At 46.3% G+C, this 17,299-nt stretch overlaps 1 protein-coding gene across 1 annotated transcript in view; it reads right to left on the bottom strand.

Moving 5' to 3' along the window:
* IPO4 (importin 4) overlaps positions 1-17,299 on the bottom strand; it is a 1,872,953-nt gene that overhangs the window by 1,511,673 nt on the left and 343,981 nt on the right. Inside the window, exon 7 of the mRNA XM_069238173.1 lies at positions 13,143-13,208. Within this exon, the coding sequence (XP_069094274.1) occupies positions 13,143-13,208 (66 nt within the window). The remainder of the gene's footprint in view (positions 1-13,142; positions 13,209-17,299) is intronic.

The following is a 17,299-nucleotide window of genomic DNA, read 5'->3' as shown; positions in this document are numbered from 1 at the left end:
ATCCATTAAGGTCCACTTAGCTGATATCTCCAGATATAAACGAGTCTCCAAAGGACCGTCCCTCAGGTCTCATCGACTTAGAAAGCAGTTTATGAAGGGGTTATTCATATCCTTTCCTTCAGCCAAACAACCTCCTCCATCTTGGCAACTCAATACAGTCCTGGGCCCGTTGATGGAGTCATTCGAACAAATTCATAAAATCAGACATCAAGTATCGTACCTGAAAGGTAGCACTCCTATTAGCGTTAACATCCGCTCGCAGAGTAAGCGAGATTTAAGCCTTTACCATCCAAGAACCTTTCATGAGATTTACAGACGACAGTCATCCTACGGAGAAACCCAAAATTTATCCCAAAAGTGCCAACTGATTTCCACATTAACGAGCCAGTAGTGCTAAAGACCTTCTTTCCGTGGCCCCAGACTGAGGTAGAAAGATCGCTGCATTCCTTGGACGTCAAACGATGCCTTAAATTTAATTTGCAGCCGACATCCTCAATCAGAAAGTCCAGTCAGCGGTTTGTGGCATTTAGTGCACTCAGGAGAGGGCTTTCTGTTTCTAAACAAATCATCCCTAGATGGATTTCTAGTGCCATAGCCTTTTGCCACCAGAAAGCTGGTCGATCTCTGGAAACTACATTTAAGGCACATTCTACCCGAGCACTGTCCACTTCTTGTGCACTCTTCTCTGGGGTATCCCTTCCAGACATCTGCTGTGCAGCCACGTAGAGGACAACACACGCCTCCACGAAGCATTACTGCCTGGATGCTGAGACGCTCCATGATGCAATGGAGGGTCAAGCAGTTCTTAGACATTTGTTCAGATAAGGTGAGCTGTTTGTTTCCCTCCATCCGGTTCTGATTTAATCACATTTTCTGGTTATTATTAACATACCTTTCTTGCATATTCATATATGTTTTAAAGTGTTATTTTATTGTTTTGCATATAACTGTCTAATGACACTATTTTATAATGATTGAGATAGACAGTAATTCTTGATAAAGAAAATGTGTTACTTACTGCTCTTATTGAAGCATATGAATCTATGAAAGTTCAAATATTGGAGTAAGAAATAAGTTAACTAACTGTAGTTTTCCAGTATTGGACACTTCCATAGATTCACATGCGGCCCGCCCGCCTCCCCGGAGGAGCTCACCTTCTCTCTTATCAGTGTGCTGGGTTATTTCAGCACTTGTGCTCGGAAAACCTGAGGGAAGGCAGGAGGTTCTAGAGGGGTCAGGCAATCTGATTGGTTCAAGTTTAGATTTGGGTCTATTTTACAAAACGACTATGTAGGAAGTTGGCTCTGTATGCACTATTTCAAAGTAAGGAATAGTATGCACAGAGTCCAAGGGTTCCCCTTAGAGGTAAGATAGTGGCAAAAAGAGATAATACTAATGCTCTATTTTGTGGTAGTGTGGTCGAGCAGTAGGCTTATCAAAGGAGTAGTGTTAAGCATTTGTTGTACATACACATAGGCAATAAATGAGGAACACACACTCGGAGACAATTCCAGGCCAATAACTTTGAATAATCACAATAGCATATATACTTTTCAAATAAAACACATATAGCTATTTTAAAACTAGACACTTAGTGCAATTTTCACAGTTCCTAGGGGAGGTAAGTAATTGTTAGTTCTTGCAGGTAAGTAAACCACCTACAGGGTTCAAGTTTGGGTCCAAGGTAGCCCACCGTTGGGGGTTCAGAGCAACCCCAAAGTTACCACACCAGCAGCTCAGGGCCGGTCAGGTGCAGAGTTCAAAGTGGTGCCCAAAACACATAGGCTTCAATGGAGAAGGGGGTGCCCCGATTCCAGTCTGCCAGCAGGTAAGTACCAGTGTCTTCGGAGGGCAGACCAGGGGGGTTTTGTAGGGCACCGGGGGGGACACAGGTTAGCACAGAAAGTACACCCTCAGCAGCACAGGGGCGGCCGGGTGCAGTGTGCAAACACACGTCGGGTTTTCAATTGGAATCAATGGGAGCCCAAGGGGTCTCTTCAGCGATGCAGGCAGGCAAGGGGGGGGCTCCTCGAGGTAGCCACCACCTGGGCAAGGGGGAGGGCCTCCTGGGGGTCACTCCTGCACTGGAGTTCCGATCTTTCAGGTCCTGGGAGCTGCGGGTGCAGAGTCTTTTCCAGGCATCAGGATCTGGGAGTCAGGCAGTCGCGGTCAGGGGGAGCCTCGGGATTCCCTCTGCAGGCGTCGCTGTGGGGGCTCAGGGGGGGAAACTCTGGCTACTCACGGTCTCGTAGTCGCCGGGGAGCCCTCCCTGAAGTGTTTGTTCTCCACAAGTCGAGCCGGGGGCGTCAGGTGCAGAGTTGCAAGTCTCACGCTTCTGGCCGGAAACGCAGTTGTCTTGAAGTTGCTTCTTTGGAAACAAAGTTGCAGTCTTTGGTGAACAGGGCCGCTGTTCTCGGGAGTTTCTTGGTCCTTCTAGAGCAGGGCAGTCCTCTGAGGATTCAGAAGTCGCTGGTCCTGGGGAAAGCGTCGCTGGAGCAGTGTCATTAGAAGGGAGGGAGACAGGCCGGTAGAGCTGGGGCCAAAGCAGTTGGTGTCTCCGTCTTCTCTGCAGGGTTTTTCAGCTCAGCAGTCCTCTTCTTCTTCTTAGGTTGCAGGAATCTGAGTTCCTAGGTTCAGGGGAGCCCCTAAATACAGAATTTAGGGGTGTGTTTAGGTCAGGGAGGGCAGTAGCCAATGGCTACTAGCCCTGAGGGTGGCTACACCCTCTTTGTGCCTCCTCCCAAGGGGAGAGGGTCACATTCCTATCCCTATTGGGGGGATCCTCCATCTGCAAGATGGAGGATTCCTAAAAGTCAGAGTCACTTCAGCTCAGGTTGCCTTAGGGGCTGTCCTGACTGGCCAGTGACTCCTCCTTGTTTTTCTCATTATCTCCTCCGGCCTTGCCGCCAAAAGTGGGGCCGTGGCCGGAGGGGACGGGCAACTCCACTAGCTGGAATGCCCTGTGGTGCTGTAACAAAGGGGGTGAGCCTTTGAGGCTCACCGCCAGGTGTTACAGCTCCTGCAAGGGGGAGGTGATAAGCATCTCCACCCAGTGCAGGCTTTGTTACTAGCCACAGAGTGACAAAGGCACTCTCCCCATGTGGCCAGCAACATGTCTCGAGTGTGGCAGGCTGCTAAAACCAGTCAGCCTACACGGGTAGTTGGTTAAGGTTTCAGGGGGCACCTCTAAGGTGCCCTCTGGGGTGTATGTTACAATAAAATGTACACTGGTATCAGTGTGCATTTATTGTGCTGAGAAGTTTGATACCAAACTTCCCAGTTTTCAGTGTATCCATTATGGTGCTGTGGAGTTTGTGTTTGACAGACTCCCAGACCATATACTCTTATGGCTACCCTGCACTTACAATGTCTAAGGTTTGGCTTAGACACTGTAGGGGCACAGTGCTCCTGCACTGGTGCCCTCACCTATGGTATAGTGCACCCTGCCTTAGGGTTGTAAGGCCTGCTAGAGGGGTGACTTATCTATACTGCATAGGCAGTGTGAGGTTGGCATGGCACCCTGAGGGGAGTGCCATGTCGACTTACTCGTTTTGTCCTCACCAGCACACACAAGCTGGCAAGCAGTATGTCTATGCTGAGTGAGAGGTCACCAGGGTGGCATAAGATATGCTGAAACCCTTAGAGACCTTCCCTGGGATCAGGGCCCTTGGTACCACGGGTACCAGTTACAAGGGACTTACCTGGATGCCAGGGTGTGCCAATTGTGTAAACAAAAGTACAGGTTAGGGAAAGAACACTGGTGCTGGGGCCTGGTTAGCAGGCCTCAGCACACTTTCACATCAAAACATAGCATCAGCAAAGGCGATAAGTCAGGGGGTAACCATGCCAAAGAGGCATTTCCTTACAGACTATGATTGGTTATTGTATTGCGGCCTAGTTCATGTATTGTGTGCATACATCTTCAGGCCTGGTTTTATATTCCACTGGGGACTCCCATCTCGACGACGGGGAAGTATTCAAGCATGTGAATCTATGAAAGTTCCAATACTGGAGTAAGACGTTTTTGCAGGCCCTGCAAGCAGCAGGCCTCTCTTATCAAGGCATCTAAATGTCAGATAGGGCAGGGTACTGTGGTTTACTTGGGTCACCTTGTAGGTGGAGGCCAAGTTCGGCCACTTCAACCCAAGATCCAGACTATTCTGGACTGGGTAGCTCCAAAAACTCAGACTCAAGTCAGGGCATTCCTTGGCTTGAATGGGTACTATAGGAGGTTTGTGAAGGGATATGGATCAATAGTGACACCCCTCACAGAAATTACCTCCAAGAAAATGCCCAAGAAAGTGAACTGGAACGTGTACTGTCAAAAGGCCTTTGACACTGTGAAGCAAGCTATGTGTACAGCACCACTTTTGAAACCTCCAGATTACTCTAAGCGGTTCATTGTGCAGACAGATGCCTCTGAGCATGGGATAGGAGCAGTCCTGTCCCAAACAAATGAGGATGGCCTTGACCAGCCTGTTGCTTTTATTAGCAGGAGGTTACTCCCCAGGGAGCAGCATTGGAGTGCCATTAAGCGGGAGGCATTTGCTGTGGTCTGGTCCAGGAAGAAGTTGGGACCATACCTTTTTGGTACTCACTTCATAGTTCAAACTGACCACACAACTCTCAGATGGCTGATGCAATTGAAAGGACAAAACCCTAAACTGTTGAGGTGGTCAATATCCATACAGGGAATGGACTTTGTAGTGGAACACAGACCTGGGACTGCCCATGCCAATGCAGACGGCCTTTCCAGGTTCTTACTCTTAGAAAAAGAAAACTCTTGGGAAAGGTTAGTCTCATTCTCTTTCGGTTGGGAGGGGGTTGTGTAAGGAATTGCCTTCTTGGCATCGTTACCCCCCGACTTTTTGTCTTTTGTTGATGCCAGTTATGATTGAACGTGTGCTGGGACCCTGCTAACCAGGCCCCAGCACCAGAGTTCGTTCCCTAAACTGCAACTTTGTTCCCACAATTGGCAAGTCCCTTGTAAACGGTACCCCTGGTACCAAGGGCCCTGTTGCCAGGGAAGGTCTCTAAGGGCTGCAGCATGTCTTATGCCACCCTGGGGACCCCTCACTCAGCACATGGCCTCACAGCTTGTGTGTGCTGGTGGGGAGAAAATGACTAAGTCAGCATGGCACTCCCCTCAGAGTGCCATGCCAACCTCACACTGCCTATGGCATAGGTAAGTCAACCCTCTAGCAGGCCTTCCAGCCCTAAGGCAGGGTGCACTATACCACAGGTGAGGGCATATGTGCATGAGCACTGTGCCCCTACAGTGTCTAAGCAAAACCGTAGACATTTTAAGTGAAGGGTAGCCATAAAGAGTATATGGTCTGGGAGTTTGTCAAACACGAACTCCGCAGTTCCATAATGGCTACACTGAAATCTCGAACGTTTGGTATCCAACTTCTCAGCAAAATAAATGCACACTGATGCCTGTGTGTAATTTATTGTACAATGCACCCAAAGGGCATCTTAGAGATGCCCCCTGAATACAGGTCCGACTCCTAGTGACCAGTTTCTACCAGCCTGCCACAACCAGACAAGTTTCTGGCCACATGGGGAGAGTGCCTTTGTCACTCTGTGGCCAGGAACAAAGCCTGTACTAGGTGGAGGTGCTTCTCACCTACCCCTGCAGGAACTGTAACACCTGGCGGTGAGCCTCTAAGGTCATGCCTTTTGTTACAGCACCCCAGGGCATCCCAGCTAGTGGAGATGCCCGCCCCTCCGGCCTCCGTCCCCACTTTTGGCGGCAAGGCTGGAGGAGATAATGAGAAAAACAAGGACTCGTCACCCACCAGTCAGGACAGCCCCTAAGGTGTCCTGAGCTGAGGTGACCCCTGCCTTTAGAAATCCTCCATCTTAAGTTTGGAGGATTCCCCCAAAAGGATTAGGGATGTGCCCCCCTCCCCTCAGGGAGGAGGCACAAAGAGGGTGTAGCCACCCTCCAGGAAATTATCCACTGGCTACTGCCCTCCTGACCTAAACCCACCCCTAAATTTTGTATTTAGGGGCACCCCAGAACCCAGGAAATCAGATTCCTGCAACCTACAACAAGAAGGACTGCTGATCTGAAAGCCCTGCAGAGACGACAACTGCTTTGGACCCAGCCCTAGCAGCCTGTCTCCAGACTCAAAGAACCTGCACAGCAAAGCATCCGACAGGGATCAGCGACCTCTAAAGCCTCAGAGGACTGCCCTGAATCCAAAAGACCAAGAAACTCCAGCACTGTTCAAAAACAGCAACAACTTTGCAACTGTCTTGCAACTTTTAAAGAACTCACTCTTCCCGACGAAAGCGTGAGACTTCACACTCTGCACCCGACGCCCCCGGCTCGAGATGGAGAGAATCAACACTACAGAGGACTCCCAGGCGACTACGACCTTGTGAGTAACCCAAGAGGACCCCCCCCCTCTGGACTCCCCACAGTGACGCATGCAGAGAGAATCCAGAAGCTCCCCCTTGACCGCAACTGCCTGGAACAAAGAACCAGACGCCTGGACCAAGTACTGCGCCCGCAGTCCCCCAGGATCAGAAGGAACCGAACTCCAGTGTAGGAGCGACCATCAGGAGACCCTCTACCTAGCCCAGTCGGTGGCTGGCCCAAGAAACCCCCCTTCCTGCACCGCTAGAGTGACCCCCGGGTCCCTCCATCGATTCCTATTTGTAGGAGGCTGGCCTGGCTTATAGTGGGTACCTGATGGTACTTACATCTTGTGCCAGGTCCAGTTATCCCTTATAAGTAGATTAGTAGTGTTCTAGCAGCTTAGGCTGATAGCCTTAGCGGAGCAGCTTAGGCTGAATTAGGAGATATGCAAAGCTACTACTATACCACTTATATCATGTAGCACTATACCATAAGAATCACAATACTCAGTTACTAAAAAATAAAGGTACTTTATTTTAGTGACAATGCGCCAAAAATATCTCAGAGGATATACTCCCTTAGGAGGTAAGTCAAATACACAAAATATACACACAAAGCAAAATCAGGTAAGTAAACAGTTAGAAAAGTAGTGCAAACACTGTAGAATAGAATAGGATGCAATAGGCCTAGGGGCAACACAAACCATAAACTCAAAGTGGAATGCGAACCACAAATGGACCCCTAGGCTAGTGTAATGTGTAGAAGGTCGCTGGGAGTGTAAGAAAGCACTATGGGTGTCCAAGATACCCCACCCCAAGACCCTGAAAAGTAGGAGTAAAGTGAATCTACTTCCCCAGAAACACATGAAGTTGTGATAGGAGATTCTGCAAAGACCACAACAGACTGCAAAGCACTGAATACGGATTCCTGGACCTGAGGACCTGTAAAGGAAGGGGACCAAGTCCAAGAGTCACGATAGTGTCTATGGGGGGCAGGAGCCCACTAAACCTCGAATGAAGGTGCAAAATGGCTGCCTCCGGATGGAAGAAGCTGAAGATTCTGCAACAACGAAAGGTGCCAGGAACTTCACCTTTGTGCAGAACATGTCCCACAGAGGGCTGGAGGTTGCAGCGTTGTTTCTTTGGAGAAAGATCGCAAACAAGCCTTGCTAGATGCAAAGGTCGCAGTTGAAGAAAAAGGGTGCTGCCCGGGCCCAGGAAGGACCAGGAGGTCGCCACTTGGAGGAGACAGAGGGGGCCCTCAGCAACACAGGGAGCCCACGCACAAGAAGGCAGCTCCCGCAGAAGCACTTGAACACAGGTTCAAGAAAACTGAGCACAGCGGTCGTCTCAACACTACAAGAGGGTCCCACGAAGCCGGTGGTCAACTCAGCGAGCTGAGCAATGCAGGACGGAGTGCTGGGGACCTGGGCTAAGCTGAGCACAAAGGATTCCATGCAAAAGTGCATAGAAGCCTTAGCAGCGGAGGTTCACGCAGTACACAGGATTACTGTCTGGAGAAGGGAGGCAAAGACTTACCTCCTCCAAATTTGGACAGTTGGACCACTGGACAGTCTGGGTCAATTGGGTCCACCACCTGTGTTCCAGGGGCCACTCCCGTCAGGATGAGAGGGGTCCCAGGGTACCGGTGACGCTTAAGTTTGGTGCCTGCTGGAGCAGGGGGAAGATTCCATCGACCCACGGGAGATTTCTTCTTGGCTTCCAGTGCAGGGTGAAGGCAGACAGCCCCAAGAGCATGCACCACCAGGAAACAGTTGAGAAAGCCGGCAGGATTAGGAACTACAATGTCGCTGGTAGTCTTCTTGCTACTTTGTAGCAGTTTTGCAGGCGTCATGGAGCAGTCAGTGGTCGATTCTTGGCAGAAGTCGAAGAGGGAGATGCAAAGGAACTCTGGTGAATTCTTGCACGTCACTGTCTGAGGAAAAGCCCACAGGAGAAACCCTCAGAGGAGGATTGGCCACCTAGTCAGGTAAGCACCTATCAGGAGGGGTCTCTGACGTCACCTGCTGGCACTGGCCACTCAGAGGCCTCCATTGTGCCCTCCCACCTCTGGATTCAAGATGGCAGAGGTCTGGGACACACTGGAGGAGCTCTGGGCCCCACCCCTGGGGTTGTGATGGACAGGGGAGTCGTCACTCCCCTTTCCTTTGTCCAGTTTCACACCAGAGCAGGAACTGAGTGTTCCCTGAACCGGTGTAGACTGGCTTATGCAAGGAGGGCACCATCTGTGCCCTTCAAAGCATTTCCAGAGGCTGGGGGAGGCTACTCCTCCCAGCACTTAACACCTATTTCCAAAGGGAGAGGGTGTAACACCCTCTCTCAGAGGAAATACTTTGTTCTGCCTTCCTGGGACTGGGCTGCCCAGACCCCAGGAGGGCAGAACCCTGTCTGTAGGGAGGCAGCAGCAGTAGTAGTTGCAGAGAAAACCCCAGAGAGCTGGTTTGTCAGTACCCAGGGTCCATGGTGGAGCCCCGGGGATGCATGGGATTGGCACCCCAATACTAGATTTGGCATGGGGGGACAATTCCATGATCTTAGACATGTTACATGGCCATATTCGGAGTTACTATTGTGAAGCTACATATAGGTATTGACCTATATGTAGTGCACACATGTAATGGTGTCCCCGCACTCAACGTCTGGGGAAATTGCCCTGAGCTATGTGGGGGCAACTTGGCTAGTGCCAGGGTGCCCTCACACTTAGTAACTTTGCGCCTAACCTTCACTAAGTGAGGGTTAGACATATAGATGACTTATAAGTTACTTAAGTGCAGTGTAAAATGGCTGTGAAATAACGAGGACGTTATTTCACTCAGGCTCCAGTGGCATTCCTGTGTAAGAATTGACTGAGCTCCCTATGGGTGGCAAAAGAAATGCTGCAGCCCATAGAGATCTCCTGGAACCCCAATACCCTGGGTACCTAGGTACCATATACAAGAGAATTATAAGGGTTTTCCAGTGTGCCAATTAGAATTGGTGAAAATGGTCACTAGCCTACAGTGACAATTCTAAAGGCAGAGAGAGCATAAGCACTGAGGTTCTGGTTAGCAGAGCCTCAGTGACACAGTCACTACACAGATACACACATTCAGGCCACAAACTATGAGGACTGGGGTCCTGGCTAGCAGGATCCCAGTGAGACAGGCAAAAACAAACTTACATACGTGTGAAAAATGGGGGTAACATGCCAGGCAAGATGGTACTTTCCTACACTATTCAAAACCGGACGCCTGTTTTGCACACTGCACCCAGCCACCCCGTGCCACTGAGTTTGTGTTTTGTGTGTCTACTTGAGTACCCCCCCAGTGCTCTACAAAACCCCCCAGGTCTGCCCGCCGAAGACGGAGGTACTTACCTGTTGGCAGACTGGAAGCGGAGCACCCCTGTTCTCCATAGGCGACTATGTGTTTTGGGCCCTCCTTTGACCTCTGCACCTGACCGGCCCTGTGTTGCTGGTGCGGTGCCTTTGGGGTTGCCTTGAACCTCCAACGGTGGGCTGCCTATGCCCAGGAACTTGAACTTCTAAGTGCCTTACTTACCTGAAAAACGAACCAATACATACCTCCCCCAGGAACTGTTGATTTTTGCACTGTGTCCACTTTTAAAATAGCTTATTGCCATTTTAACTAAAACTGTGTATGTTACTGCTCTAATTCAAAGTTCCTTACTTACCTGTGTGGAGTACCTTGCATTTTATGTATTTACTTAACATTTTGAACTTGTGGTTCTAAAAGTAAATTAAGAAAATATATTTTTCTATGTAAAAACTATTGGCCTGGAGTAAAGTCTTTGAGTGTGTGTTCCTCCTTTATTGCCTGTGTGTGTACAACAAATGCTTAACACTACCCTCTGATAAGCCCACTGCTCGATCACACTACCACAAAATAGAGCATTAGAATTATCTAATTTTGCCACTATCTTACCTCTAAGGGGAACCCTTGGACTCTGTGCACACTATCTCTTACTTTGAGATAGCATACACAGAGTCACCTTCCTACAGGTGTCCAGTCCACCACCCCATGCCAGTCTACATTCTATAGAGTCAAAGTCCGAAGCAGGACATGCTAACCCAGAAGGGTTAGGGAGGCCTCTGGCAAATTGATCACCTGTAAGTCTTCAATGGGTTCTGCATCTGAGAAGGCCAATAAAGTAACTGACATCAGAGGACAAGGGTTGCACTTATTTGCAGCTCTCCTCATCACTTCCAGACAGGAACAATGTCAGCGCTGAGTCACACAACTGTCCCTATCTGCACTCCATAGTACTGCTTTACAGTTGCTGGATCCAGTCCGATGTCTGGAAAATATTCACAAAGTGGAGAATCCATTGGGAATGCACCAGAAAGAGGTTGCAATGTTGTAATGACACACTGGATTGTTGGGCCTCAACCTGTACACTGAACTATGTTACTCCCCTTAAAAGCACATCATGTGGCTATGTCTTCTGAAGGTGACAATCTTGTCAGTGAAGAGGCACTTGATGTGGGAATATAGGACATGTAGGATGAGAAATGCAGGAAGGCTAAATGGATGGAGATTGTAATGGTGACAGTGAAAGACATCCAGAAAGATTTGGAAAACCCTGGTGTCACTGAGTGCCTCAACATCAATCTTCCCAAGAGCTCTGGTAACTGCCTGGACATCAAATGTCTTAATTTCATGTGCCCTGGCATCAAGCAGACACAGACAGCATGCACTTCAATGTTGGCTTTGACGTTGGTAGGTTTGGGGATGTTGTGGAGAGCTTCTGTGGATCGTGTCATCTTGGCACTGAGGTCTTACTTAAAGCTAACCCGGCAGTCGATGGAGAGCTCATCAATGCACAATCGTGCTTGGAAATTGAGACGCGTCATGTTTGTGAATGGTGAAAGTGTTCAGACTGATGGTGTTTACGCCTCTTTTTCGCCCTAGAACTCCCTCTTCACAAGACTGTTACTGGAGAAAGCACAGAGACAAAGATGAGGTACCTCATCTAGCCATCTTGAGATGTTTCTTCATGTCCACATCCACCCAAAGATCTTCGTGCTTACCTCTAAGGTGAATTCGTTAACAGTCCTTCAGCTCTCTTTTTGTCATTTTCTCCAGTCCCTGGCCGAATGAGAGGAGAGCAAGAGAGAAGGACAAGTAGACCCCACACTCAGAATTTGGGTTAAAGGCAGCCTTCTTCCTTGCATAGGAGGGACACTTTACAAAAAGTAACGGAGTTTTAGGAGAAAATACTTTAAAGGTGATTAAAAAAATAAAGAGCAGACTTCAAAAACCTTGTAACAGGTTGAATGAAGTATGTTTAAATTCAATCAGGAAATGGAAAACTCAAAACAATAAGGTGACAATCCCTCTGATGTGTTCTGAGATCCCCGAGAACAAGCCAGCCAGACAAAGAAACGGAGACTGAGGCAAATTGCCCGTACAGTGCTTGCTGGAAGAGAAAACCTGCTGGCTCCTTCAAAGAGCAGAGTGGGTTTTTCAACCTTGTGCATTTTCACCTCACAGGCTCCTTACATTTCTTTCTGTCATACAGAGGTTTCTAAGCTCAAATCTAATGATTCAGCATAGTTTGTCAGATGCTGGAGTGTTGTCTTGTGTATTATATATATGGGATAAAGTACCTCCAGCCATACATTATTAGGATAGTGAAAATCCCATAGAAATTCAACAACCATATAGAAGACCAAGGCTTTAGTGAGACGTCCTTTATGAGGTCATGACACTCCAAAGTAACTTGCAATATCCTTATAATGTACGACAATGTACTTTATTCCTTATACAATACAGTCACACCATCACCATGCCCACAAACCGCTTAAATCCTTGGTGTTTTTCTCTTTCATGTTCATTGCAGACAAGAAGAATAAAACCATAATCTGTAATGTGCAATTAACACATCAACATGCTTTTAGTAATTCATTGCAAAAAAGACATTAGAATCACTTCACTTTAAGCCATGGTAAAAAATGTTGAGCCTCAGATTGTGTAGAAACAGGAATAAATTATATAATTCCTGCAATAATCTGTAGCGTGGAAAAAATAAACATGCTGCTGTAAATATCTCCTTTCTGCTGATTAGTTTTACTTTAGAAAAATATCAGATGCAAATCCAATTCCAGGTTTCCTTGTTTAAACTGTAGTTGTAGTTATGTGAACTTCCATTCATTGCGGCTGCTGACTCTGGCAGCAGGTATTGTGACGTCAAGTCAACTGTAACAAGTTATTACAGTTGAGCAGCTGCGTAATTTCTTTATTACAGATGATCAGAGACATCACAAGTCACCTGTACTAAGGAAATTAGAGAGACGCTTTTATTAAAGGGCTTGCTAGGTCCCCCCCGCCCTAAAAAAATGTCAGCTTTTCAACCCCAATTCAAGATACAAATGACTATTTTCATTTTATGAAGGTGCACACGAATATTCTACATTCATGACTTTCTGTTAAGATCCCACAACACAGACAGGTCCCATATTGGGACATGTCGGTAATTATCCAGAGTGTTTCAGGTCCTACCTGGAAGGGAGCCATAATACTTGATCAAATACCAAAAAGAGAATAGTCACCACTTATGTACTTGTATACTTTACAACAGAGAAAACATGGAGAAAGAATCCTGAATGCCTTTGCTGACCATTCAATTTCCCAATTGAACATATTCCCTGACAGATACTGCAGGCTCTTGAAATCATGGTAAACAGTAATTGAGCACAAAACAAGGCTATTACCACAACCACCTAAGCCTTTGAGCAACACGTGAACACTCACCTCATCTCCTCTAATTAATTCTTTAATGGCTGAAAGGATTTTGGGGATCAGCGACCTCATCTGATTCTGAAATATAAAAGGTAATAAGGTTATTTTCTTATTCCAATATAGAGATTTGGGTGAGAGGGTCGTTGATGTAGAGCTAGTACAACGAGGCAAGGCTCTCAAGGTCAAGAGGTAAGGGGAATAGTGCATGGTTAATAGAGATAACTGATGTTTTGAGGGAAAGTGGAAGAAGGCATGGTGTTAAGAAAATGAAACACAGAACTAGGTCCTGGTAGGTGAAGGGAAAAGATTAACATGTTGCATGCTTGAAATCTTAGATCTCCATTGTGAATTACTCATAACATATTAGATACATTTCTGCCTCAGTGAGAAATCCCTGTAGTAAGAGCTACTTCTGATCAGTGAACAAACAGCTACTAAAGGCTTAACAATTTGCGAACTGTTAACAGACATCCCCACGTCCATGTTCATTGACTTTAAGCTGAATGTCCATAAAGCCAGATACTATGGTTTGAACAAAATACTTTGACTAGGGGCACTATGACAGGGCTGTTCAGTGAGAGCATGGTCTTTGGGGGATGTATGAACATGTATGCGTATGAATGGGATTTATGTATAAGGGTGACTGAGAGCCTGTGATGTATGTACTTGTGGCCGAGGCCACAGCTTTGACCATATGTGGCATTGTTACATGTATAAGACAAACATACAACCATATATTTGTTTATTCAAATGGGCAAAATTTAAAGTTCTGAAAAATGTTCTGCAAAAATGTAAAAAATATGGAACATTTTTCTGCACTTTAAATTTCTCCCATTTAAAAAAAGAAATACAGTATTTTTCAGTTATACTGGTCAATAGGAGCAAGAGGCTTGCTGTATGTAAATGTGACAATTTGAAATGGCAGACAATTAAAATGAAGAGTTAACTTAATCATTAATGTAACTTTTTATTTCAATATTCTCCCATTCAACAGCATTCTGAAAAATCATTTTGTTCTCGCCATCGAATACTGAGTTGACAAGGACTTTTATCTAATAGTAAAATACCTGAGTGCTTACAGCCTAGGTCATAAATGTGACTGAGCAGTGCTCAATAACAGGCCCTGCTATGTGTAACCTAATGATAATGCAAAATAAACACAGCCTTACCATAACTTTAAAAGAAGAATGAGACACTGGTGCTCATTTAAAAAGGAACTCAGGGCCAGGAGCTACTTTGAGAGTGTCTGTGAGCTACTGGTAGCTTGTGATCGACTGTTTGGAGATACATGCCCTACACACCTATAGAAGGAAATCATCTTTTTATCTCATACTCCTTTACAGCGTTAATAAGTAGCCATGCCTATTTAAGTTTCTAATAAGTTTTTGTTTATGTTTTTTTCCTTAACAAGATAGTCATATTACAAAACAATAGTTAAAAAGAAAGGAGTAATGAAAGTTGCTTATCTGTAATCCTAGTCTGTGTAATGGGTATTCTCTATGAATACATATATAGAGAAATATCTTCAAATCTATGAAGCTCTTTGCTGAATCAAGTCTTTGTATTCAGAAACATCAAATTGTGCCTTCTTATTTCTCTTGCAATCAGTTTCAACCTCTCTTGCATTATTCCTAAGGGATAGTCGCTTAGTTCAACATTATTTGAAGTTTATATAGCCTCCTATGATTAGTTCCTTTGGTTTCTGCTGCATGCCATAATGTCGATGACACCCAGATTGTAGTCTCTATATCCAATAAAACTGATGAAACTCAGAACCGTTTTTCTGCATGTAACAGGTTGGTAGTAAAACGCATGAACACTAGCCTTTTGAAGCTAAGCTCTGATAAAAACTGATTTTTCTCCTTGGCTCTAACTGCACTAATTGGCGGTAGCCCAATAAACCACATCCCTTACTAGTTGATTCTAGTGTTTCCTTCACCCTGAAAAGTACAGTGGCAGCATTCAAATTTCCTGTATTATGTTCTATCTGTTTTCCACTGTCCATTTGTAAAACATTCAAAAACTTGTCATCACAAGACTGGACCAATCTTTGACCACAAATGCCTTTCTCTCAATGTCATAGAGGAATAGGTTTCTATCGCTCGGCGCAAGTAGCTGATATTTTGGTGTGCTTCATGGTACAATCATAGCAGGGAGGTGATTTAAACTGAAGTGTGAAAACTTTTTTGATGATCTGCAAAACCCACTTGTCTACTAAAAAAAATCTATTCCACTTTTTCATAGATTTCCATACACTTCTTCCCATGGAGGGGTGTAACGGAGAAGAGGAAGTGGGATACTTATTTTGAACGGAGTCTGGATTTTCCAAATGAAGAGGATCACTGATGCTGTTACTGTTCTCCAACTCTTCCTCATCTACTGTGGTAGGTGCTTGTAGGCACATAAAGCAGGAAGAGCCTTCTGTCTTGATCACAGTGGTCTCAGCACCGATATCAGCATGTGTAACGTTTTTTCTCTTTCTCTGTATCTTTACTCAACCTTTTGTCAACTTCGTGCGTGTGCACGCCAAAAGAAACTGACCCTGAGAAAGAGAGATTCATGATTTTGAACTGGGGGCCAGTTATAAAGATTTTAATCTCAACGAAAAGCCCTCCGTTTTCCCTCAACTAATTCTGCAAAATCTGGACCCTGCAGTACGGTCAATCTTGCACCAGCTCTATGCTGAAGTGCTTCCATAATACCAAATTGTTGAGTGTGACATTTCCAGCAGGATATTAAGATTGTTTGCACTTGTAATTAATATATTTTATAATGTGCTCATATTCATGAGGGATGTCATCACAGGAGAAATTGCTGGTGATGTTAAGGTGTATATTGAATAGGAATGCAACGCAGAACGCACCAATGGAAATGGAAGGTAATCTCATTCTTTTTTGCTTATCTGGTGCTGCTGGGGAAAGTAAGAAAACAAGTTACTTACCTGTAACTACAGTTATCCAGTATTGGTATCTGTAGGAAGTTGGCTCTGTATATACTATTTCAAAGTAAGAAATAGTGTGCACAGAGTCCAAGGGTTCCCCTTAGAGGTAAGATAGTGGCAAAAGTAGTTAATTCTAATGCTCTATTTTGTGGTATTGTGATTGAGCAGTAGGCTTATCAGAGGGTAGTGTTAAGCATTTGTTGTACACACACAGGCAATAAATGAGGAACACACACTCAAAGACTTACTCCAGGCCAATAGGTTATTATATGAAAAAATATATTTTCTTAGTTTATCTTAATAACCATAGGTTCAAGATTTACAATTAATACTTTAAATGTAAGGTACTTCACTTAGATACTTTAGGAACTTTGAATGAACACAATATCATGTACAGTCTTTGTAAAAATGGCAATAAGCTATTTCAAAAGTGGACAGTGCAAAAATCAACAGATCCTGGGGGAGGTAAGTAAAGGTTAGTTTTGAAGGTAAGTAAAACACTTACAAGTCTCAAAGTTGGGGCATAGGTAGCCCACCGTTAGGGGTTCAAGACAACCCCAAAGTTACCACACCAGCAGCTCAGGGTCGGTCAGGTGCAGAGGTCAAAGAGGTGCCCAAAATACACAGGCTTCTATAGAGAACAGGGGTGCCCCGGTTCCAGTCTGCCAGCAGGTAAGTACCCGCGTCCTCAGAGGGCAGACCAGGGGCATTTTGGAGGGTAGACCAGGGGGGTTTTGTAGGGCACCGGGGGGAGTGGAGGACACAAGAAGGCACAGAGTACACCCTCAGCGGCACAGGGGTGGCCGGGTGCAGTGTGCAAACAGGAGTTGGGTTTTGTATAGGAAGTAATGGAGGGACCCGGAGGTCACTTCAACGATGCAGGCAGGCACAGGGGCTCCTTGGGGCAGCCACCACCTGGGCTAGGCGGAGGGTCGCCTGGGGGTCGCTCTTACACTGGAGTTCCGTTCCTTCAGGTCCTGGGGGCTGCGGGTGCAGTGTTGGTTCCAGGCGTCGGGTCCCTTGTTACAGGCAGTCGCGGTCAGGGGGAGCCTCTGGATTCTCTCCGCAGGCATCGCTGTGGGGTCTCAGGGGGGTCCTCTCTGGTTATGCACGGGCTCGCAGTCGCCGGGGAGTCCTCCCTGTGGTGTTGGTTTTCTGCAGGTCGAGCCGGGGGCGTCAGGTGCAGAGGGTGAAGTCTCACGCTTCTGGCAGGAAACGTGAAGTCTTT

This window comes from Pleurodeles waltl, chromosome 6 (assembly GCF_031143425.1).
Source record: "Pleurodeles waltl isolate 20211129_DDA chromosome 6, aPleWal1.hap1.20221129, whole genome shotgun sequence".
NCBI classification, from domain to species: Eukaryota; Metazoa; Chordata; class Amphibia; order Caudata; family Salamandridae; genus Pleurodeles; species Pleurodeles waltl.
Note: the sequence above shows the minus strand (reverse complement) of the source record. Positions and strands in the feature narration are given on the sequence as shown.